The 25,557-nt window shown below is 44.8% G+C and overlaps 1 protein-coding gene across 1 annotated transcript in view; it reads right to left on the reverse strand.

The window, feature by feature from the left end:
• Positions 1-21,381, reverse strand: part of LOC116968173 (sorbitol dehydrogenase-like) — a 33,157-nt gene extending 11,776 nt beyond the window's left edge. Inside the window, exons 1-6 of the mRNA XM_033014816.1 lie at positions 21,157-21,381; positions 12,835-12,868; positions 11,054-11,218; positions 8,588-8,747; positions 4,360-4,478; positions 2,938-3,003 (exon numbers count right to left, since the gene is read on the reverse strand). Of these exons, the coding sequence (XP_032870707.1) occupies positions 2,938-3,003; positions 4,360-4,478; positions 8,588-8,747; positions 11,054-11,218; positions 12,835-12,868; positions 21,157-21,381 (769 nt within the window). The remainder of the gene's footprint in view (positions 1-2,937; positions 3,004-4,359; positions 4,479-8,587; positions 8,748-11,053; positions 11,219-12,834; positions 12,869-21,156) is intronic.
• Between the last annotated feature and the right edge of the window lie 4,176 nt (positions 21,382-25,557).

Here is a 25,557-nt window from a genome sequence, read left to right on the forward strand (position 1 = left end):
TCGATCCCGACCACGGGTGCTGTCTGTACGGAGTTTGCACGTTCTTCCCGTGACCTGCGTGGGTTTTCTCCGAGATCTTCGGTTTCCTCCCACACTCCAAAGACGTACAAGTTTGTGGGTTAATTGGCTTGGCATAAATGTAAAAAATTGTCCCTAGTGTGTGCAGGGTAGTGTTAAGGTCCTGTCCCACTTTAACGACCCAATTCACGACCTCTGCCGTGGTTGCCCTTGACTCATACTCGCAGCATGGTCGTCATGATGTTGTAGGAGGTCGTAGGTCGGTCGTGATGCTAGTCGTAGGTACTCGGGGCGTTTTTTCTCGCATGATGAAAAATGTCCACGAGTAGAAAAGGTCGTGAAAGTGGGACAATCCCTTGATTGTGCGGGGATCGCTGGTCGGTGCGGATTCGGTGGTCCGAAGGGCCTGTTTCTGCGCTGTATCTCGAAATGAAACTTAACGAACCGAAGGGAATTGACACATTTTTTTATTGGATATTGTAAAAACAGTGAACAATGCACAAAGTGAAAAGCAAAGATAATCTCACAGGGAAGGGTAAGCAGGCTGTAATAAACTTCTTAAAAATTAATTCTCAGGATGTGTCAGGGTTTATTGTCCCTGAAAAAATGCCAATGAGCTGGGGGAAGTGCCTACTGTAGTAAATGCCTACTATTTTCTGTGTGCTTAAGCAAAGCAAGAATTTCATTGTCCTATACAGGGACACATGACAATAAACTCACTTGAACTTGAACTTGAACTTGAATCACAGCCCTGCAAGTGACGGCACTCCCACTTTGAGCTGAGGGCAGCAGGATTTGGACACTGCAATGATAAGACAAAGACTATGTACGCAGTTCCTTATTGCGATAGTCAGGTGAGTCTGGAGGCGATATTATTCCCAGGTCCCTAGCATTCCCAACGATGAAGATTCACCAATTGAACTGGAAACTTTGAACACAAGTTGGGAAAACTCTCTCTATAAGATTCTCTTTTTGGCACTGGTGTGATGCTGAAATAATATATCATCTGTGTGTAGTCAGCACAGATCTAATTTATGATATAATTACTATTGCTTTGTGTTGACTGCATTGCATTTGGCAGCAGAGCAAATCCTTTGGCCAACTCTCATACACTGACCATACTCCAGCTCAAAGCGGAGAAAAGTTTCGAGATATTTTGTAAGGTGATTTTGTTTTTGTGGCGTCTGTGACATTGAGCTGGGGGAAGGAAACCCCGTACAGTTTGGGACAAGCATCGAGCACGGAGGAGAATGTGTATAAGAGACAAAGGGAAAAAGACGATAATAATAATAATAATGGATGGAATTTATATAGCGCCTTTCTAGAATACTCAAGGCGCTTTACATCGCATTATTCATTCACTCCTCAGTCACACTCGGTGGTGGTAAGCTACTTCTGTAGCCACAGCTGCCCTGGGGCAGACTGACGGAAGCGTGGCTGCCAATCTGCGCCTACGGCCCCTCCGACCACCACCAATCACTCACACACATTCACACACAGGCAAAGGTGGGTGAAGTGTCTTGCCCAAGGACACAACGACAGTGTGCACTCCAAGCGGGATTCGAACCGGCTACCTTCCGGTCGCCAGCCGAACACTTAGCCCATTGTGCCATCTGCCGTCCTGAGGTGAACGAGACAGAACGAGTGAAAGAGGAAGACGCGCAAAACTCGACTTATTTTACATATGACGCGTAAATGAGGCGCAAATGACGGCCAAGTGGGACAGGCCCTGTAATGATTGGCAAATTGGCTCTGCAACAGGTAGTCAACCTGACAGTGGGATAAAGGTGCCCTCACCAATCTAGCTGCAGCAGATACACCTATCTATGGTAGCACTGGTACAATTGAGCTCAGCATGGAATTTGTGGAGGTAGTGCTGTCTTCACAATGTAGACATTCTCCACTATTTCTGTTCTAGATGGGGCAGATTCAGAACAGGTCTGACAGCTGACCGACGTGGATCATCGATGCACCTTGGAACATCTGAACGCAGCTGAACAACTCGGCATTGGTACTTTTGTATTATTGTATTGTCTATCCAAAATTAAGCTTTTGTCATTTTTCATTTTAGATTGACATTTATTCCTGTCACGTGTACCAAAATACAGTGAAAAACTTTGTTACTTTTGCACGCTATCTAATCAGATCACATGATATTATACATAAGTACAACCAAGTCAAACTCAAGTACAACAGGTAGAGCAAAGGGGAAGATACAGAGTGCAGAATATAGTTCTCAGCATTGTAGCGCACCAGTTCCATTGACAATGTCCAATGTCCACATTGAGCTAGAAGTAATGGGTAGGAAGGACATTTCAGGTTGACCCAACGCCAGCATTTTATGTCTAAGTGTTGGAATATGTTTTGTGAAGTGGGCAGGTGCTATAGACCTGCACGGGAAGGTAGACGCTCCCGCCCCCACGAGTCTCGGGAAGATGGGGCTCGTCAGCCAGGGAAGGCAGTCCATCTGGGAGAGGGAAAACCCTGTTTTAAAACCTCCACTGCCTTGTGGCCATATCCAGTCATGGAAAAGGCTCCAGGAGTGAACCCCAAGAAAATCCGGAGTCGGAGCCCCTAAGGCAGTTCGTTGTTGTCTACAACCTCGCTCTGGCAGCTCCTGCGATGGCGCTGGTGCCAAACTGTAATGGCCCTGCTGTTCCTTTGGATCGGTCAGCGACGTGGGGAGGGGGGACGTGCTGCATGGGCAACAGCCTGTTCTCCATATGACATCGATCGCCCAGGCTTGCATCTGACCAGGATGCATCACCCATGGTCAGTCATGACCGAGGGGGGCCTACCAAAGTTGGAAGTAAATCGGACATATGACAAGAATGATCAGGAAAAGTTCAAAAGAGTGAAGAGGTGCGAGAGGAAGAGAAAAACAAAACAAAAACAAAGAGAGAAAAATCTGAGGCCTACCACAAATCACCACCTGGGCCGCCCCCATCGCCTTGGCAACCAGCAGATTGAGAAGTCCAATTGGACCTAAACAAATGAGGAAGGGTTTGGTTATGATCTGACGAGAAGAATATAAAATTGAAATAAAATTAGAAAGAAGAAAATAATGCCCCTGTCCCACTTAGGAAACCTGAACGGAAACCTCTGGAGACTTTGCGCCCCACCCAAGGTTTTCGTGCGGTTCCCGGAGGTTTTTGTCAATCTCCCTACCTGCTTACACTACGTGCAACCTCCGGCAACCACCGGCAACCTCCGGGAACCGCATGGAAACCTTGGGTGGGGCGCAAAGTCTCCAGAGGTTTCCGTTCAGGTTTCCTAAGTGGGACAGGGGCATAAAGATTGGGTGCTGGCTAAGAATAATCTGTATCCATCTGCACTCTAATATTGCCCAATAACTGCCCAACCTTTTTCGTCCCGTTTACCCCTGGCAACTTTAATAGCATATAACAATGTTATCTCACTTATTTATGAACAACTAATGATGAATAGATACCGGTATACCAGAACCAAACACAGTCAGTCAGTCAGTGAGAAGAAATATGTACAAATTCTCAGGGTATCTAAATCTAAATTTTATTAGTTATTTAAGTTATGACATCGGATGGAAGCTGCAGACCAAATCTCGTTGCGCTTATGTGCAATGACAATAAAATATATTATTATTATTATTATTATTATTATTATTAGAAGCAACAAATTTACCCCCTGGGGGTAAGTTTAACCCCCAGGTTGGGAACTCTTGCTCTAACTGGTGGCATGATTTTATAATAGAAACATAGAAACATAGAAACATAGAAAAATAGGTGCAGGAGTAGGCCATTCGGACCTTCGAGCCTGCACCGCCATTCGATATGATCGTGGCTGATCATCCAACTCAGAATCCCATCCCTGCCTTCTGTCCATACCCCCTGATCCCTTTAGCCACAAGGGCCACATCTAACTCCCTCTTCAATATAGCCAATGAACTGTGGCCTCAACTACCTTCTGTGGCAGAGAATTCCACAGATTCACCACTCTCTGTGTGAAAAATAATATATTTTTCTCATCTCGGTCCTAAAAGACTTCCCTCTTATCCTTAAGCTGTGACCCCTAGTTCTGGACTTCCCCAACATCGGGAATAATCTTTGGACCTCTAGGTGTAGGGGGATGCCTTTTTGCATTTTTTAATTTTTAATTGTTAATTATTGGTCTTTTTAAGTATTTATTGCTCTCAGGTAATGTCCACATTGTATTCTATGTATTTTCTGGCTGCGTTCGTTTTGAATGTGTGGGTTTGTTGGTTGGGGACTTCTGGACATCTGAATTTCCCTGGGGGTGGATCAATAAAGTTTTTATTATTTATTTATTATTATTATTATTTACGATGTGAGCGACAATGCTTACCTGCTCCACAGATCAGGATTTTGCTGCCCAGTTTTACCCGTGCCCGCCGACAGGCATGAATGGCGACTGAGAGAGGCTCGATAAAAGCACCTTCTTCCGAGCTCACGCAATCTGGAAGCCTGGAACACGAAAACAATCTCACAGCACCGACCCGAACCGGGGTCCTTTATTGAGTCAGCAACCCTGAGCTACGGGTTAAATTCCATTCCTTCTCAGACTGAAGAAGAGTCTCGGCCCAGAAACATCACCTACTCCTTCGCTCCATAGATGCTGCCTCACCCGCTGAGTTTCTCCAGCATTTTTGTTCACCTTCGACACAAAAGGCTGGAGTAACTCAGCATCTCTGGAGAGAAAGGAGGCTGAACAAGGGTCCTGACCCAAAACATTGCCTATCCTTTTCCTCCAGAGATGCTGCCTGGCCAGCTGACTGACTCCAGCGTTTGTCATATGCTGACTGTCATATGAGGAAAGATTGAAAAGACTAGGCTTGGGACGACAGATGGCACAATGGGCTAAGTGTTCGGCTGGCGACCGGAAGGTAGCCGGTTCGAATCCCGCCTGGAGTGCATACTGTCGTTGTGTCCTTGGGCAAGACACTTCACCCACCTTTGCCTGTGTGTGAATGTGTGTGAATGTGTGTGAGTGATTGGTGGTGGTCGGAGGGGCCGTAGGCGCAGATTGGCAGCCACGCTTCCGTCAGTCTGCCCCAGGGCAGCTGTGGCTACAGAAGTAGCTTACCACCACCGAGTGTGACTGAGGAGTGAATGAATAATGCAATGTAAAGCACCTTGAGTATTAGAAAGGCGCTATATAAATCCCATCCATTATTATTATTATTATTATTATTCACTGGAGTTTAGGAGGATGAGGGGAGGTCTTATAGAAACATATAAAATTATAAAAGGACTGGACAAGCTAGATGCAGGAAAAATGCTCCCAATGTTGGGCAAGTCCAGAACCAGGGGCCACAGTCTTAGAATAAAGGGGAGGCCATTAAAAAAAACACTTTTTCGCCCAGAGAGTTGTGAATTTGTGGAATTCCCTGCCACAGAGGGCAGTGGAGGCCAAATCACTGGATGGATTTAAGAGAGAGTTAGATAGAGCTCTAGGGGCTAGTGGAATCATGGGATATGGGGAGAAGGCAGGCACGGGTTATTGATTGGGGACGATCAACCAAGATCACAATAAATGGCGGTGCTGGCTTGAAGGGCCGAATGGCCTCCTCCCGCACCTATGTTTCTATGTGTCTGTCTAGGTCAGCCATTCCCTCTGTCGCAAGCACATCCTTCCTTCAGTGGGGAGGGGGGGGGGGGGGCAGACCTGTAGACATTACTTCAGCTGTGCCTCTGCAAGGCTCCTGTGTAATTATAGTAAAACCCTTTCCTTTTGTGTTCAAATCTCCTTGCAATGAAGAACATATCATACCTCTGTAATTATTTCCTATTCTTACGCATTCATGTGAAGTAATTCTAACATCAGGTCACCCAGATTTTTCTGAACACAGACCTTGTAATCTCTCTTTTAACCATTTAAACCGCATGTCCCTTTTAAAACTGTTCAAAGTGAATGACTTCATTTTTATGGCATGTATTCCATGTGTCCGGTCCTAACCCCTTCAATTAATCTGTCTACATCCCCAATGAGCATGCCTGCATCCCCTTCACAGCTCAGATTACTCCCAGCTTTATATTATTAAAATTTTGGATATGTTTTATGATCCTGAAATTTTGGATATGTTTTATGATGGCCCAATACTGATACATGTGGCACTCCAATATCCTGATTTAATACTGTGTATCGGAAGGAACTGCAAATGCTGGTTTACACCGAAGATAGACACAAAATGCTGGAGTAACTCAGCGGGACAGGCAGCATCTCGGGAGAGACAGAATAAGTAATGTTTCGGGCCGAGACCCTCGTCAGACTAGACCGGACCCGAAACGTCACCCATTCCTTCGCTCCAGAGATGATGCCTGTCCCGCTGAGTTACTCCAGCATTTTTTTGTTTCTCCTAATTGAATTGCCAAATTCTGCATTTTACCAGTTAAACAATCTCAAGCATATTTCTGGATGCTGGAGTAACGCAGCGGGTGAGGCAGCATCTCAGGGGAGAAGGGGGGTGGAAGATTGCAACCTTCACGTGGTCCGCCCTGTTTCGACGAATGCAACCAACCCGGCGTGCACAATCAAATAAGATCAAATAGAACAAGCTGTCCTACAACTTTAGGCTGTGCACGCCATACGCAAGAAGAAGAGAAGGAGAGAAGGAATGAGAGTCCTTTCAGGTCAAGACCCTTCTGGAGGTATGCGTTACCAAACTTCTGTACCTTTCATCTATGTTTTGGTCACCTGATGAGTTCTGAAATGTTCCCAATCCTTATGGTTACCGATTGGTTTTTGCAACATAATAAGCCTTTTCCTTTAATCCGAGCACATAATCTAATACTACATTTACTCTTCCATATCTCTCTGTCTCCCTCTCCCCTGACTCTCAGTCTGAAGAAGGGTCTCGATCCGAAACATCACCCATTCCTTCTATCCAGAGATGCTGCCTGACCCGCTGTGTTAAAGCCCTGTCCCACTGTACGAGCTCATTCAAGAGCTCTCCCGAGTTTAAAAAAAAATCAAACTCGTGGAAGCACGTAGCGGGTACTCGGGAAACGCGGTGAGCTCGGGAAGCTTCGTGAAGATTTTTCAACATGTTGAAAAATGTCCACGAGAGCCCCGAGTACCTACGAACGGCCATTACTGTAATTCTCCGAGTTCAAATCAGAGCAACTCGGGAGAACTCTTGAATTACCTCGCACAGTGGGACAGGGGCTTTACTCCAGCATCTTGTGTCTGTCTTCGGTGTAAACCAGCCTCTGCAGTTCCCTCCTATACACTGCCTTCAACTCATTGGCAACAACGGGATCTTTTTCCTGGTGGGATTTGTGCCAAAAAAAGATGTATACTGACTGTTAATTAATGATTAGTTCTTAATTGTTAATTGTTCTTTTAACATTGAAGGGCAATGAATGCAGCGATGCATCAGATTCTGGTCACCTATCTTAAGGGAGGATGCGAGATCCCTTGAGAGGGTGTCGAAACAATTAGTTGAATGATTCTAAGGATGAAGGTCACAGCTACAGGGTTAGGCTGCAGCTGTATTTCTAAGAAGAAAACTTGACAGAATGGATGTTTAAGATCATGTCTAGTTTAGATCGGGGAGATAGGGGTGGCTATTGACATTAGCCTTCAAGGACCGGTGAACACAGACTTTTTTTGGCAGTGGATGAAGGAGATATACTGCGAAAGAAAAATAATTTACGCAGAGAATCGTAGTGCTCTGGAATTCCTGGCTGCAGGGGTGACGGAAGCAGGAACAATCAACATCTAGGAAAGGCACCCAAGTGAGAATAATTTGCAGGGCTAAGGGGAAGCTTAGTTTGGTTTAATTTAGAGATACAGTGCGGAAACCAGCCCTTTGGCCCACGTCGACCGGCGATCCCTGCACATTAACACTACCCTACACACACACTAGGGACAATTTTTGCGTTTACCAAGTCAATTTACCTATAAACCTGTATGTCTTTGAAGTGTGGAGGGAAACCGAAGATCTCGGAGAAAACCCACGAGGTCACGGGGAGAACATACAAACTCCGTACAGGGTCGCGATCGAACCCGGGTCTCTGGCGAAGTGAGGCAGCAACTCTACCGCTGCCAATTCTACGCCATGGCGCCTCGGAAGTGACAAGATGGCCACAGCAGGAGAGGTTATTAGCTACCTAGTGTGCTGTCACCAGGGCGACAACAACTGGTGTGCTTTCTCACAGCGCCACAGATCCGAGTTCGATCCTAACCTTGGGAGCTGAACGTGTGGACTTTGCATGTTTTCCCCTTGGGTGACGTTCTCCCCTTTGCATGTTCTCCCCACCGGCTGCTCCGGTTTCCTCCCATGTCCCGAAAAAAGTACAGGTTTGTTGGTCGGTAGGTCTCTGTAAAATCCCCCCTCGAGTGTAGGAAGTGAATGAGAAAGTGGGATAACATAGAACGGGTGTGAATGGTGATCGATGGTCGGTGTAGACTCAGTGGGCCGAGGGGTGTATCGATCTCCAAGCTGTGTCTCTAAAAAAAAACCCAAACTAGTTCTAAGATTATTGTCCGGTTGAAATCTGCTTTAGGAGCACCCCAGATGAAGGAAGCTCCCAGCAGATAGCAGACGTCTACCATCACCCATACTACTCACTTGAAGCAGTAGTTTGCACTGTGGACATAGAACTGGGACAACTGCCCATGATGAGGTGGGGTGGCGGAGCAGAACATGGCTGGAGAAAGATTGTAACGTCCAGACTTGCAGAACTCATCATTGTTCAGTGGGTAAGCCGGTTCAATGGCAACTCTATCTCCTGAAAGAAAGGGAATAACGTTACAGTTCTTAACGAAACATGGGGCGGAGCGGTTTCTGCCTCACAGCGCCATATCACCTCCATGGACGAATGTTATGTTAGCATTCATAGCAAAAGGATTTGAGTATAAGAGCAGGGAGGTTCTACTGCAGCTGTACAGGGTCTTGGTGAGACCACACCTGGAGTATTGCGTACAGTTTTGGTCTCCAAATCTGAGGAAGGACATTATTGCCATAGAGGGAGTACAGAGAAGGTTCACCAGACTGATTCCTGGGATGTCAGGACTTTCATATGAAGAAAGACTGGATAGACTCGGCTTGTACTCGCTAGAATTTAGGAGATTGAGGGGGGATCTTATAGAAACTTACAAAATTCTTAAGGGGTTGGACAGGCTAGATGCAGGAAGATTATTCCCGATGTTGGGGAAGTCCAGGACAAGGGGTCACAGCTTAAGGATAGAGGGGAAATCCTTTGGGACCGAGATGAGAAAAACATATTTCACACAGAGAGTGGTGAATCTCTGGAACTCTCTGCCACAGAAGGTAGTTGAGGCCACAGTTCATTGGCTATATTTAAGAGGGAGTTAGATGTGGCCCTTGTGGCTAAAGGGATCAGGGGGCATGGAGAGAAGGCAGGGATGGGATACTGAGTTGGATGATCAGCCATGATCATATTGAATGGCGGTGCAGGCTCGAAGGGCCGAATGGCCTACTCCAGCACCTATATTCTAGAAACATAGAATATAGGTGCAGGAGTAGGCCATTCGGCCCTTCGAGCCTGCACCGCCATTCAATATGTTTCTATGGACAATCTCCAATGTCCACAATGGGGTGGATGTGAATCGGCCAGTACTCTAACTACCCTGAATGAAAGCCTCAGGGAAATTCAGACGCCTGATAACAAAGTCTCCAAGAACATTTACAACACATAATAAATCAACAATTACATAAAATAAATGCTTTGTTAGGAACAAAGGGTGTATTGGGGAAGTTTAAGAACAGGTTAAATTAACTGTCTGCTTCCTTCTATGATCACCTGACCCGTGGCTGCCGCAAATTCACAGAGAAAAAACACAGGTCTGGGTTCACCTTTTGGAAATGTTAATTACTGGAGTGAAACCCATTCATCATCATTTCAAAATGCTGATAACCCCATAGATCTCCCCGTCAAGTCAGCCTTTGAATGATAATTGTTAAAACATCAAACACTCCTTTGAAAGGATAATAGATTGAGGAAGAACCATTTCTCGGACAAGATTAAGATCTAGATGGTTAATTGAAAGGATCTGGGTGGGGAGGAGGGTGTGGGGGTTGTGACAATCATTCAGTCCTGCATGTGAGCTTGTACTATTACTATAGGGTTGAGAGCAAAGTAGTGCACGGGCATGTCGGTCCCCTGAACACATATAACTTTGAAGGGCTCGAAGGGCCGAATGGCCTACTCCTGCACCTAATTTCTATGTTTCTATGTTTCTATGAAGAGAAGATAGACACACAAAAAGCTGGAATAACTCAGCGGGTCAGACAGCATCTCTGGAGAAAAGGAATAGGAGACATTTCGGGTCGAGACCCTTTTTCAGACTGAGAGTCACGGGAAAGGGAGACAAGATATAGATGGTGATGTAGAGAGATATAGTCCAAATGAATGAAAGATATGCAAAAGAGGAACAATGATAAAGGTAACAGGACATTGTTAGCTGTGGGTACACAAAAATGCTGGAGAAACTCAGCGGGTGCAGCAGCATCTATGGAGCGAAGGAAATAGGTGACGTTTCGGGCCGAAACCCTTCTTCAGACTGATAGGGGGCTGTGGGCTAGGTGTAAACCAAAGATCCTATAGCGGAGCAAGATAGACCACTCCTGCTAAATGCAATGGGCTGACGTGTAGTACGCAACGGAGCGGAACGTGGGCCTTTTTTTCATCCATTTCAGTAACCCGACCCGACCGACCCGACCCGCAGTGTGATCAACGTTGCGGGGGAACAGTTTGTGTTAATAAATTATAATTCTGAAAATGAGAAGATTTTTCCCAAATAACGTTTATTTTTACGAGGATGTTTCCGTAACCGGCTTCCGTCTCCGCACTAGTATCTTTGCTCCGCTATGGCGGGATCTTTGGCGCGGAGACGGAAGCCGGTTACGGAAATGGGGCCGAACATTACCCATGAATCTGCCCATGACCGTACTACGTCTTTTTGGTCGAGTGGACCATCTTGCTCGCTGTAGGATCTTTGGTGATAACGAGTTAGAGACAATGAGAGTCAACAAGAAGACGTTGAAATGATTTGGATTTGGAATGTCTCTCACCTACTTGGAGGTGCTTCACTTCCAATCCCACTTTGGTCACCGTGCCCGAACCCTCATGACCCAGAACCATTGGTTTCTGCATGAGGAAACTTCCCAGTCTTCCATGTTGCCAGTAATGCACATCAGACCCGCAGATCCCGACAGAATTCATCTGCAACTGGACCTCTGGAAACACAGCAAGGACTTTAGTTTAGTTTAGAGATACAGCGCGGAAACAGGCCCTTCAGCCCACCAGATCCTCGCCAACCAGCCATACCCGCTCACTAACGCTATCCCACACACACACTGGGGACAATTTACATTTACACCAAGCCAATTAGCCTACAAACCTGTACGTCTTTGGAGTGTGGGAGGAAACCGGAGATCCCGGAGAAAGCCCACGCAGGGAGAAAGTAGAAACGGTCAGAATAGTCAGGATCGAACCCGGATCTCTGGCGCTGTAATGTAGCAACTCTACCGCTGCGCCACCGTGCCACCAGGAAGAATATTTCTTTATTACGTAGCAAGTCGCATAATTAGGCAAGAACAGGCTGGAAGCTGTACGCCAATCATGCTCACCAATGGCCTGTGGCTTTTTAGGACCATGTACAGACTATGAACTAGATGTCTAGGTAGATACTGTAGGCACTGATTCAATCACTCAATTCTCCACGTATTCCTTGATATCCGTACTTATCAAGAATCTATCTATCTCTGCCTTAAAAATATCCAAAGCTTCCATTTTTCTGTAATCGGGTGGCCAAAACTGTGCACAGAGGAATTTAAATTGCAATTTTTAATTAACATTACCTTAGAAGGGATATATATTGCAGGAGTCTTAGGCACTCCTTGGTCATGGTTGACCATGGGTGTCTCCAGGGTTGGAGGACGCCTGTGCGTGACTTTGTTTAACGTGGGGAGACTGGTGCACAGACACAGACAGCCACCCCACGGTCCTTGACAGATCTGGGTCAGGATCCAGTGGCATGGAGTCCAAGACGACCGGAGACCCTTTTCTGCTGCAGCCTTCATCCGCCTTCCCAGCCGTTGTGACGCTCCACTAAGGTCAGACATCGTCTACTTGCTAGAATTTAGAAGATTGGGGGGGGATCTTATAGAAACTTACAAAATTCTTAAGGGTTTGGACAGGCTAGATGCAGGAAGATAGTTCCCGATGTTGGGGAAGTCCAGAAGAAGGGATCACAGTTTAAGGATAAGGGAAAAATCTTTTGGGACCGAGATGAGGAAAACATTTTTCACACAGAGAGTGGTGAATCTCTGGAATTCTCTGCCACAGAAGGTAGTTGAGGCCAGTTCATTGGCTATATTTAAGAGGGAGTTAGATGTGGCCCTTGTGGCTAAAGGGATCAGGGGGTATGGAGAGAAGGCAGGTACAGGATACTGAGTTGGATGATCAGCCATGATCATATTGAATGGCGGTGCAGGCTCGAAGGGCCGAATGGCCTACTCCTGCACCTATTTTCTATGTTTCTATGTTTCCGCCTGTTCCGATTGGATTGCTCTTAGTCAGAGACCTTCCCCTCAAAGTTACCACCATGGATGGCCCTACCAGGAGCATAGCTCCAGACGGCATCGCTCTCAGGATCTCAGGACCACACAAGCTTCTCCAATCACGACAAGGTGACAATCCACTGAGAAGTGAATTACAGTTAAAAAAAATTGGTCAACTCCATCAAATACCGACCGAGCTCTCCTGAGTTTACAATTTAGAACAAATTCAGTACCGTGAATGCAAAGTCAAATTTAGGAGACCGCCAAACAAGGAACATAGAAAGACTTACCATTGGGGCCTGGCTCAGGGATTGGAAGCCTTTCCTGTGAAGAGAAGATGGGTAGGAACTTGAGAAAGGTCTGATTCTATACAATTGGGATGAAAATCATTATATTCAGATTAAACGACCTCTGAAGAAGGGTCTCAACCTGAAATGTCATCTATTCTTTTCATCCAGAGATGCTGTCTGACCCGCTGAGTTACTCCAGATTCATGCATCGATACATGAGGAATTGGTCCTCCAAGACTGACCAACTTTCACAAGGCTTGATGGAAAATGTCCCTTTATATTAAAAAAATATTAGCACTTGATTGAAGTTCTAAAATATTAAGTACTGATAGGATCGATGGAAAAACATAGAAACATAGACATAGAAATTAGGTGCAGGAGTAGGCCATTCGGCCCTTCGAGCCTGCACCGCCATTCAATATGATCATGGCTGATCATCCAACTCAGTATCCCGTACCTGCCTTCTCTCCATACCCTCTGATCCCCTTAGCCACAAGGGCCACATCTAACTCCCTCTTAAATATAGCCAATGAACTGGCCTCGACTACCCTCTGTGGCAGGGAGTTCCAGAGATTCACCACTCTCTGTGTGAAAAAAGTTCTTCTCATCTCGGTTTTAAAGGATTTCCCCCTTATCCTTAAGCTGTGACCCCTTGTCCTGGACTTCCCCAACATCGGGAGCAATCTTCCTGCATCTAGCCTGTCCAACCCCTTAAGAATTTTGTAAGTTTCTATAAGATCCCCTCTCAATCTCCTAAATTCTAGAGAGTATAAACCAAGTCTATCCAGTCTTTCTTCATAAGACAGTCCTGACATCCCAGGAATCAGTCTGGTGAACCTTCTCTGCACTCCCTCTATGGCAATAATGTCCTTCCTCAGATTTGGAGACCAAAACTGTACGCAATACTCCAGGTGTGGTCTCACCAAGACCCTGTACAAGTATTGCGTACAGTTTTGGTCTCCAAATCTGAGGAAGGACATTATCAAACCCCCCAATATTTATTGAACAAGTATGATAATAGATTTCCCAAGTAGAATAAATTGTTTATACCCTTGATGGTAAGTTACATGCAAAGTATCCAGAAATGTAGATTGTTAATTTGGAAATGTGAGTTTAGTTTTAGCGTAGTTTAGAGATACAGTGCGGAAACAGCCCCTTTGGCCCACCGAGTCCACACCGACCAGTGATGCCAGCAGAATTAGAACACAAGCCTACACACACTAGGGTCAATTTTACATTTATACCAATTCTACAAACCTACACATCTTTGGAGTGTGGAAGGCACTGAAGATCTCGGAGAAAACCCAAGTAGTCACGGGGAGAACGTACAAACTCAGTACAGACAGCAGCCGTAGTCGGGATCGAACCCAGGTCTCAGGCGCTGCAAGCACTGTTATGCCCCTGCCCCACTTAGGAAACCTGAACGGAAACCTCTGGAGACTTTGCGCCCCACCCAAGGTTTCCGTGCGGTTCCCGGAGGTTTTTGTCAGTCTCCCAACCTGCTTCCACTACCTGCAACCTCCGGCAACCACCTGCAACCTCCGGGAACCGCACGGAAACCTTGGGTGGGGCGCAAAGTCTCCAGAGGTTTCCGTTCAGGTTTCCTAAGTGGGACAGGGGCTAGCGGCAGCAACTCTACTGCTGCGCCCGTTGACATCTCATTTGCCAGTGGTAAGCAAATCTGTTATCAAACAACAAACTGGGCAACGGTGCCATAGGAAGACCTGATTGCTGCTTTAGAAATGGCCTTTATCGAAGACTAACTTATCCAAGTCTCTACTATTTATTTCATTCCCCTTACATGTTTTTCCTCTACATGCTCAATTTTTGTAAGGTGTCCTTGAGACTCTTGAAAGGCGCCCATAAATAAAATTTATTATTATTATTATTATTATTAAGCTAGTCTTTATGTGACTTCAGCCCCATTAGCGTGATTGGAGTTACACTGACACGGAAACACATTCACTACAGGTCAGTATTGGGGATGGACTTTAAATACTGGGCTTGCCAGTTAACTTCATGTCCTATGCACTAATAAGACTAAAAGTTGCCCAATAAACTTGGACCACCCATATTGCACTAACAACTTCTCCTGGACCAGCCATATTGAAGCAACTGACTAGAAAGCACACTGACGCCTCTACTTCCTTAGAAGGCTTAGGAAGTTCGGCATGTCCCCTACACCTCTCACCGACGTCTACAGATGCACCACAGAAAGCATTTGATCACATAGAAACATTGAAAATAGGTGCAGGAGTAGGCCATTCAATACAATACAATACAATACAATTTATTTGTTGTCATTTGAACCCAGAGGTTCAAACGAAATTTGGTTTCTGCAGCCATACAAACAAGGAGAAGAACCAAGACACAACACAATTTACACGAACATCCATCACAGTGAATCTCCGCCTCACTGTGATGGAAGGCAAAGTCTTATCTCTCCCCTGCTCTCCTCGTTCTCCTCCCGATGTCAGAGTCAAAGCCCCCGGCAGGCGATGCCTGAACCGCCATTCAATACGATCATGGCTGATCATCCAACTCAGTATCCTGTACCTGCCTTCTCTCCATACCCCCTGATCCCTTTAGCCACAAGAGCCACATCTAACTCCCTCTTAAATATAGCCAATGAACTGGCCTCAACTACATTCTGTTGAATCACGATACATCACAGCTTGGTTTGGGAACCAGCTCCATCCAAGACCACGAGAAATTGCAGCGAATTGTGGACGCAGCCCAGACCATCGGCACAAACCAAACTCTCTTTTATCAACTCCATCTATACCTTACGCTATCTCGACAAGGTCAGCAGCATAATCAAGGACATGTCGCACCCTGGCCACTCCCTCTTCTCCCCTCTCCCATCAGGCAAAAGGTATAGAAGTGTGAAAACACACACCTCCAGATTCAGGGACAGTTTCTTCCCAGCTGTTATCAGGCAACTGAACCATCCTACCACAACCAGAGAGCAGCGCTGAACTACTATCTACCTCTTGGGACGACAGATGGCGCAATGGACTAAGTGTTCGGCTGGCAACCGGAAGGTAGCCGGTTCGAATCCCGCTTGGAGTGCATACTGTCGTTGTGTCCATGGGCAAGACACTTCACCCACCTTTGCCTGTGTGTGAATGTGTGTGAATGTGTGTGAGTGATTGGTGGTGGTCGGAGGGGCTGTAGGCGCAGATTGGCAGCCACGCTTCCGTCAGTCTGCCCCAGGGCAGCTGTGGCTACAGAAGTAGCTTACCACCACCGAGTGTGACTGAGGAGTGAATGAATAATGCGATGTAAAGCGCCTTGAGTATTAGAAAGGCGCTATATAAATCCCATCCATTATTATTATTATTATTATTACCTCATTGGTGACCCTCGGACTATCCTTGTTTGGACTTTGCTGGCTTTACCTTGCACTGAAAATTATCCCCTCATCATGCCTCTATGCACTAAAAATAGTTTGATTGTAATCATGTGTTGTCGTTCTGCTGACTGGATAGCACGCAACAAAAGCTTTTCACTGTACCTCGGTACACTTCAAGAGAGTGTATTGTCATGTGTCCCAGATAGGACAATGAACTAACCCGAATTATTTTTAATATCACGTCATTGTAAAAGAAAATGATAACCTTTATCTCGAAGGGCAATTGAACCCTTGTCTAACCTCATCCTCGTCAGCTGTTTCACACAGTGTCACCCCGTGCCTCAGTACTTTACTTCAAACCCACATTCTGGATCAAGTTGTCCAATTCATTGTTTGAAGAGAGGTGAGGTTTGCCATCACATTTTTTTTTTAAGCAAACATGAGAATTGCGTAAACTAAAACAAATGTTTAGACTATTCCTTAAAGTGAAGGTGCAGCACTTTTATTTGATGTGAAGATTGTCAAGAATGAGAGGTCCATTTATTTTTGACCTTTTGTGATTTTGTAATATTTCCCAATTCCATTTGAACTTTACAGCTTAGTTGATTGTCAGCTGGACCGAGGTACAGTGAAAAGCTTTTCTTGCGTGCAAACCATGACAATCGGGCCCATTTACAGCGATAAGGGAATAATGACAAGGGCGAGATAGAGCCTGGAAAGTTTCCGGTCCAGGATAGTCCGAGTGTGTAGGAAGGAACTGCAGATGCTGGTTCCAATCCTAGGTAGATGCAATGGTAGGTAGACGCATAACTCCGGACACCCTTACTAATCAAGAATCTGTCAATCTGTTCCTTAAAAATGATTTGGCTTTCACAGCCATCGGTGGCAATGAATTCCACAGATTCGCCACCCACTGACTGAAGAAATTCCTCCTCATCTCCTTTCCAAAGGTGCGTCTTTTTATTCTGAGGCTAGGGCCCCTGGTCGAAGACTCTCTCACTAGTAGAAACATCCTCTCCACATTCACTCTATCTTTCACTGTTCGTTAAGTTTCAATGAGGTTCCTCCCCTCGTCCTTCTAAACTCCAGCGAGTACAGGCCCAGCCTTCCTCTATGGACCATTGTTGATGCCTAAGATGGACACAAAAAGTTGGAGTAACTCAGCGGGTCAGACAGCATCTATGGAGAAAGGGAATAGGTGATGTTTCGGGTCAAGACCCTCCTTCAGACCCGAAACCTCATCTAATCCTTTTATCCAGAGATGCTGTCTGACCCACTGAGGTACTCTAGCATTTTTGTGTCTCTCTTCAGTTTAAACCAGCACCTGCAGTTCCTTCCTGCACAAGTGTTGATGCCTAGTTTGGAGTGCGGGAGATTTGACGGGTTTGAGGACAATTCCGCTGCTCATGATGGCCCGCAGAATGTTTCCGTGCCTTAAACCACCATAAAAATCTAGAGTCATAGAGTGATACCGTGTAGAAACAGGCCCTTCGGCCCAACTTGTCCACACCAGCCAACATGTCCCAGCCACACTGGTCCCACCTGCCTGCGCTTGGTCCATATCCCTCCAACCCTGTCCCAACCATGTACCTGTCTAACTGTTTCTTAAATGTTGGGATAGTCAGAGTCAGATTCAGATTCAGATTCAACTTTAATTGTCATTGTCCGTGTACAGTACAGAGACAACGAAATGCAGTTAGCATCTCCCTGGAAGAGCGACATAGAATATGATTCCAATAAATACATCTATTTACATGCATACAGTCATAGTGTTTTTCCTGTGGGAGGAGTGTCGGGGGGGGGGGGGGGGTGATTGGCAATCACCGAGGTACATTGTTGAGTAGTGTAACAGCAGCAGGGAAGAAGCTGTTCCTGGACCTGCTGGTCCGGCAACGGAGAGACCTGTAGCGCCTCCCGGATGGTAGGAGGGTAAACAGTCCATGGTTGGGGTGAGAGCAGTCCTTGGCGATGCTGGGCGCCCTTCGCAGACTCAGCCTCAACTACCTCCTCTGGCAGAATTCCCAATCTAGTATGGGAATGCACCTTATTCCTGACCCACCACCTTACAATGCAAACATCCTTCAGCAGAACACAGTGTAACATTTCCTCTCCGCAGAAGTCTTTGACTCGTGCAGTGAAAGAAGCCCTGCGGCGTGCAATATTAGATCAAGCGACAACATACCAGAATAGCTCGAGGTGAAATGGAACCACTAAAGACTGCTGGTGGCATTATTAATATGATCATAATAGATAACACAGGTGCTAATTGACATAGTGTGACAACGTAATCTCTCACCACATCTCAAACCACACTGGTTGAGTATTACAAATATCTATTGTTAAAACCAACCTTGCTCAACAAGTTTTTTCCCCCGCAGTTGAGAATTCTAAAACTGGAGGCCAAAGGCTTAAGGGCCTGTCCCATTTGGGCGTCATTTGCGCGTCACGCAGATGGCGTGCAAAGATTTTGTGCGTCCCAAAATCCCGGGGCGCGGCGAGCGACTGCCTACGTCACCGCGCATCACGTGCGCGTCGTGACGCGTAAATGATCCCGCGCAAATGATGCCAAAGTGGGGCAGGCCCTTTAAGCTGAGAGGGGAGAGATATAACAAGAACCTAAATAGCAGCTTTTTCACTCAGAAGGTAGTCCATATCTGGAATGAGCTGCCAGTGGAAAGTCAAGTCAAGTTTATTTGTCACATACACATACGAGATGTGCAGTGAAATGAAAAGTGGCAATGCTCGCGGACTTTGTGCAAAAAGACAAACAAACAAACAACCGAACTACAAACAGACGAAACAGCTATACTTATGACTTTGAAAGATATTTGGACAGATATATGGATGAGAAGGATTGAGAGGGCTGTGGGCCTAATGCAGGCAAATGAGTTTGGCCAACTGAGTCAACTTGTTTAAGAAAGAACTGCAGATGCTGGAAAAATCGAAGGTAGACAAAAATGCTGGAGAAACTCAGCGAGCGAGGCAGCATCTTCCTTGACAAGGGAATAATGTTTTGTGCAAGGTAAAGCCAGCAAAGTCCGATCGAGGATAGTCCGGGGGTCACCAATGAGGTAGATAATAGTTCATACCAGGAGGCTACTCTCTGGTTGTGGTCTCGTGGTATGTTGTTCGAGGGATGTCAAGGAGGGGGATGGTGAATGATATCATCGGCAGTAGCAAAGAGCATGTGTTCGGACGGTGAGTCCCTGGTTTCTGAGGGAGAATCATAAATAGAGTCATGGGGCCTTACAGTACAGAAAGAGACCCTTTGGCCCATCATGTCTATGCCATCCATTATATCTATAACTATACTAATCACATTTACCAGCATTGAGTCTTTAGACATTTACGCCTAGGTCCTTCAAGCATGTCTGAATGTTGCTTACAAGACTTGAGAGCATCTCCTCCACAATGTATTTAGGCAGTACATTCCAGACACTATATGGAAAATATCTGTGCTATCATGTTCATAGGTTATAGGAACAGAATTGGGCTATTCGGCCCATCCAGTCTACTTTCTCTCGACCAGAAACGTCACCCATTCCTTCTCTCCAGAAATGCTGTCTGTCCCTCTGAGTGACTTCGGATTTTTGTGTCTGGTTTGGGTTTAAACCAGCATCTGCAGTTCCTTCCTACACGAAGTGTGCTGCATTGTACCCCCCCTGGGCAGACTGCTCAGATACATTGCAAATAACTACTCCTAGCCAAATGTCCGTGACTGGACACTTTCACCCAGACTTGCTTGAGGTTAGTTCTGCACCAAACTCTCCGCCCCCACCCCCCAAAGGCTGTACCCAACGCGAGCATCACAAACATGCAGTGACTGAATGCCATGGGTGTAGCTGGTAATGAGGCCCATACAACAGTAGCAGGAGTGTACTGTACATGTTTGCCTTGCTACTCCTTCATTACACCTATTTATTTACGCAATAACCAAGCACTTTATTCAGAACAACCTTGAAATGGAACAAGGGTGCAAACTGAAGATAGACACAAAATGCTGGAGTAACTCAGCGGGACAGGCAGCATCTCTGGAGAGAAGGAATGGGTGACGTTTCGGCTTGAGACCCTTCGTCGGACTGAGGGTCAGAAAGATAAGGAAGTGTAAGGGATCAAAGGAGATGCAGATCAAGGAAAATGTAGAATAAATCATTGTTAGCTGGAGAAGTTGACAACAAAGCAAACAGAGATAAAATGTAAGGTACACAAAAATGCTGGAGAAACTCAGCGGGTGCAGCAGCATCTATGGAGCGAAGGAAATAGGCAACGTTTCGGGACAAAACCCTTCTTCAGACCCTTCAGACCCAGAGTCTAAAGAAGGGTTTTGGCCTGAAACGTTGCCTATTTCCTTCGCTCCATAGATGCTGCTGCACCCGCTGAGTTTCTCCAGCACTTTTGTGTACCTTCGATTTTCCAGCATCTGCAGTTCCTTCCTAAACAGAGATAAAATGTAATCAGGGGACAGTTAGACTGGTCAGAGAACTGGGAAGGGGGAGGAATGGAGAGAGAAGGAAAGCAAGCGGTACTTGAGGTTCATCTGGGGTGTAAGCTGTCCAAGCGAAATATGAGGTGCAGTTCCTCCAATTTGTGCTGGGCCTCCCTCTGACAGTGGAGGAGGCCTCAGGACAGAAAGGTCAGTGTGGGAATGGGAGGGGAAGTTAAAGTGTTGAGCAACCGGGAGATCAGGTAGGTTTAGGCGGACTGAGCGGAGGTGTTCAGCGAAAGGATTACCGAGTTTGCGCTTGGCCTCGCCAATAGTTAGGAGTCCATACCTGGAACGGCGGATACAATAGGTGAGGCTGGAGGAGGTGTCAAACTGCACAGATTCAAAGTTGAATCCATTTCGTTATCTTGAAGGGTTTATGAGCCGATGTAACAATGCGGCTTTTCCCAATCGACCAAAGGCAATGTTGAACATCCTGTGGGCAACAGGTTCAGAACAAAGCATAGAAGGAAGAGGCGGTTACCATTCGCAGATCCCCTGGCCCATGTGCCACTACCGAGAGGTTGCTCTGCTCCGACATCGCTGCTCTCTCAATCCAAAACTGGGAGAGATACGCCCGGCCGCCTTTTAAAGTTGTTTCGATCAAAGCCCGTTTTATCTCTCTGCTGTCCTTGACACAAGGCTGAGTTGTATTTATCCCTTTCACTCCCACATCACCAGGACAAAGTCTGCCACAAAGCAAAGACATTTTTTGCTGGGTCAGCCTCCTGTCCAGTTTTTTATCCAGATTCTCCCGGACTTGGGAACAGCCAGAAACTGATCTACTTGCAAATTTCCACCTAGAAATCCGGTGTAGGAAGGAACTGCAGATGCTGGTGTAAACCGAAGATAGACGTAAAATGCTGGAGTAACTCTGCGGGACAGGCAGCATCTCTGGAGAGAAGGAATGGGTGACGTTTCGGGCCAAGACCCTTCTTCAGACCTTCTGATGTTCAGATCTTTCTGAACAAGGGTCTCGAGCCAAATTATGTGTTCAGTGAAAGGTATTGAGCGGAGTTGACTCTCTGCTTACGAGACGTGCAGGGTAGGAAAAGCTGACACTACCCCCACACTAAGCGGAACAGGTCCCAACAGTGCCTGGATGTACCTCTGAGCTCCTGTTCCCCAAGTATCGACATTTCATAGTTATACAGTCCTAGAACACACAAGGAGGTCATTTTACCCACTTCGCCCATGTCAACCAGGTTTCATATCTGAACTATTCCCAACTGAACTGGTCCCATTTCCCTGCATTTGGCCCATAACTGAACGAAAGAATAACGAAAGACTAACTGACGCTAAAGATTTCCCTCCACACCTTTCCTCATCATGCATTTGTCAAAATGCCTTTAAAATGTTGCCACAATCTCAGCTTCAACTTTGGTTGCCTGGTCCATTTGCTCAATACCTTTGGCATGAAGAGATTGCCCCTTGGATCAGTTATATATTCTTCCCCTTTCTCCGTAAATCTATGCCCTCTCGTACTGGACTCGCCTACTCCTTATCTATGCTTCTCATGATTCTGTATACCTCTGTAAGGTCACCCCCTCAGCCTCCTACACTCCAGTAAGAAAGTGAGTATCCAGCTACTCCTTACAATTCAAGACTTCCTGTTAGCATCTTGGGGAATCTCTTCTGCCCCATTTTCAGTTTAAGACGTCCTTCCAAGAGCAGTAAACTGCTGTCAATTTTTTTTTTTACAGTTTTAAAACATCTCCAGTATTTTAAAATTAATCAAGATTTCCATATTTTTAAATGATTAGAAATATTTATAAAACGTACTTTGCGAAATACAAACAAATGTAAAATATTAAAAATGATAAAAAAATATTAGAAATTACATCTAATTAAAAGTATTATAAAATAATAGTTATATAATATTTAATTTTGTATAATTAGAAATATTTAGAAATCGAATCAATTAAAAAAAATCTAAGATTTGTAGAATACTAATAAATATTAAAAATATTGAATTTAATATTAACATTATTTTTTAAATATTCCAAATCATTTAAAATATTTCAGTATTTTATGTAAATATAAATATTGAAAAAATAATTTAATTTAAAGAATTGGAAAATACAAACAAATATAAAATATTTATATGTTTATAATTAAAAATATTAGAAAATGAATGCAATTTAAATAATTGTAAAATAACAAACATAGTATTTACATTTTTATATAATTAGAAATGTGAAATGTTATATAATTAGAATACAGAATTATAAAACACTAACAAATATAGAATATTTAAATATTTAAATGATTTGAAATATTAAAAAATAAAAATTAAAAGAATTGTCAAATACTAACAAATATTATAGGATCAATATTTTTAATTATTTCAAATATTGAAAATTATGTTTCATTAAAAGAATTGTCAAATACTAAAATATTATTGGATCAATATTTTAAATTATTTCAAATATTAAAAATTATATTTCATGAAAAGAATTGTCAAATACTAACAAATAATATTTCAATAAAGTATGAAGGAGCGAAATTATTTACTAACCTGCAGATTGCATTCATCATTGGGTCAGTGACTTCACTTAAATGAACACGATGACTTCCTGTGGGCACCACTTATTGGCATGCAGAGAGAGCTCGGTGGTGAGTTCAGAGCTCAGTTGTTCCATTGCCTGACCTGCAGCTCATGGACCTGAGCTTTTGGCCCATTCTAAGCTGGTGGTGGCCTGCAGCCAGCAGTTCCTGGCGGAATCTCCAGCTGTCAGGGAGCCCAATGGGCGAAGAGTTATCTCGGGCGCTGGATAGTTTAGTTTAGAGATACAGCGCGGAAACAGGCCCTTCGGCCCACCGAGTCCACGCCGACCAGCGATCCCCACATATTAACATTATCCTAAGCACACCAAGCCAATTAACCTACAAACTTGGTCATCTTTGGAGGGCCTGAATCAAGCAAACTGCCCCTTGCACAGCTCAATGGGTCACTGAGCCCAGCTCAAATGTAACTCTACTTCAAGGTCAAGGATGATTTGCTCTGCTTCATGTTCGGTACTGTGGAAGATGACTGTGTGTGGATTCTTCTAATGTTGGATGCTTTTGCACCACCACCCACCACATGGTTTTGACAGAGGATGGCCCTGGTCCAGGTTCTCTTAATTTAGTCCAAACCTTTGTCGATTCAGACATACTTAGCCCACTCTCCCAAACTGTCCAGGTCCTTCTGCAGAGTCCCTGCTTTTTCTATGCTACCTGCCCAAACATCTATTAAAATACAACCCGCAAACTTGGCCACTAAGCCTTCAATTCCCTCTCCAAATCATTGATATATAAACGTGAAGATTAACGGCCCTAACATCGACCCCTGCAGTACACCGCTAGTCACTGGCAGCCAACCAGAAAAGGCCCCCTTTATTCACACGCTTTGCCTTCTGCCATCCAGCCAACCTGCTCTCTATGCTAGTATCTTCCCTCTCATACCATGGGCTCTTCTTTAGCAGATTCGCGTGGGGCACCTTATCAAAGGCATTCTGAAAATCCATCGACTCTCCTTTGTCTATCCTGCTATTATCTTCCTCACATAAATTCCAACAGACTTGCCAGGCAAGATATTCCCTTCACAAAGCCATGCTGACCTATTTTATCATGTGCTTCATTTTTTTCACGTTAGTTTTTATTGCTTTTATGCATACACAATTAAAACACAAATATAACAGCAATGCAGTGAAACGTACAACAGTGCATCATTGTCAGTTTACAATTAATGATGCAGTATACAGAACTATTTTCTTATTAAAACATTTTCCAGTAACTTACATTATTGTCAATAATTTTTTTTATATATCATTAAAATCCATTTTTTATATATAATTAAAATCCAAAATTATAATAAAATTAAATCCATTTTTCCCATTTTCTGTTAAACTCGTCTTCTCTCACTCTTAGAGTATATGTCATTTTCTCCGTCACAAATATTTCCTGTACTATGTCTAACCATTGTCTAAGTCTGGGTGTGCCCGCTGCAAGTCAGTTTCTTGTAATGGCCTTTCTGCCAGCTGTGAGTAGGATTTTAACCAAGTAATGATCTTCCTTCAGCACCACTGTATTTATGTTACCCAGGTATAAAATGGAACACTTCTTGGAGACTATATATCCTGCGGTTCCGTATACATTTCAAGACCCTCCTCTATGTCTACAAGGCCCTCAATGGGCTTGCCCCCTCCTACATTAAAAGTCTTCTCACCCACCACTCCACCTCCAGGTCCCTCAGATTGGCCGACTTGGGGCTGCTGAATATCCCGCGGTCTAGGCATAAGCTTAGGGGCGACCTTGCCTTTGCGGTTACAGCTCCTACACTGTGGAACAGCATCCCCCTTCCCATCAGAACTGCCCCCTCCATCGACTCCTTTAAGCCAAGACTAAAAACTTATCTATACTCCCAAGCCTTTCCTGACGTCCATTGAGCGAGGGCTATATGTATATATGTATGTAGTTTGTTTGTTTATACTATTCGTATAACAAATGAAAAGCACTTTGGCCAACGAGAGTTGTTTTTTAAATGTGCTTTATAAATAAATGTGACTTGACTTGAATGTGACTAATACCTCCATTAATTCTGAATTCACTCTGTCCCAAAATGGTTCTATTTTTGGGCAACTCCAGAAGATATGTGCATGACTTGCGTCTGTTTGGCCGTATTGCCTCCAGCATGTTTGCTGCCTTAGAATTTGCTTGCTTTTTATGTTAGCCATAATAAAGAAACAAATCAAAATTTTCCAATTCAATTCTCTCCATTTTTGTGAATTAGTGGATGTCTGTAGTGTTACACACATATGATGCCATTCTTCTTCTGAGATTTTGATGCTCAATTCCTTTTAGCACTTAAATTTTACATAAAATGTATTGTACAGATAGCACC

Source organism: Amblyraja radiata, chromosome X (genome assembly GCF_010909765.2).
Source record: "Amblyraja radiata isolate CabotCenter1 chromosome X, sAmbRad1.1.pri, whole genome shotgun sequence".
NCBI lineage: Eukaryota > Metazoa > Chordata > Chondrichthyes > Rajiformes > Rajidae > Amblyraja > Amblyraja radiata.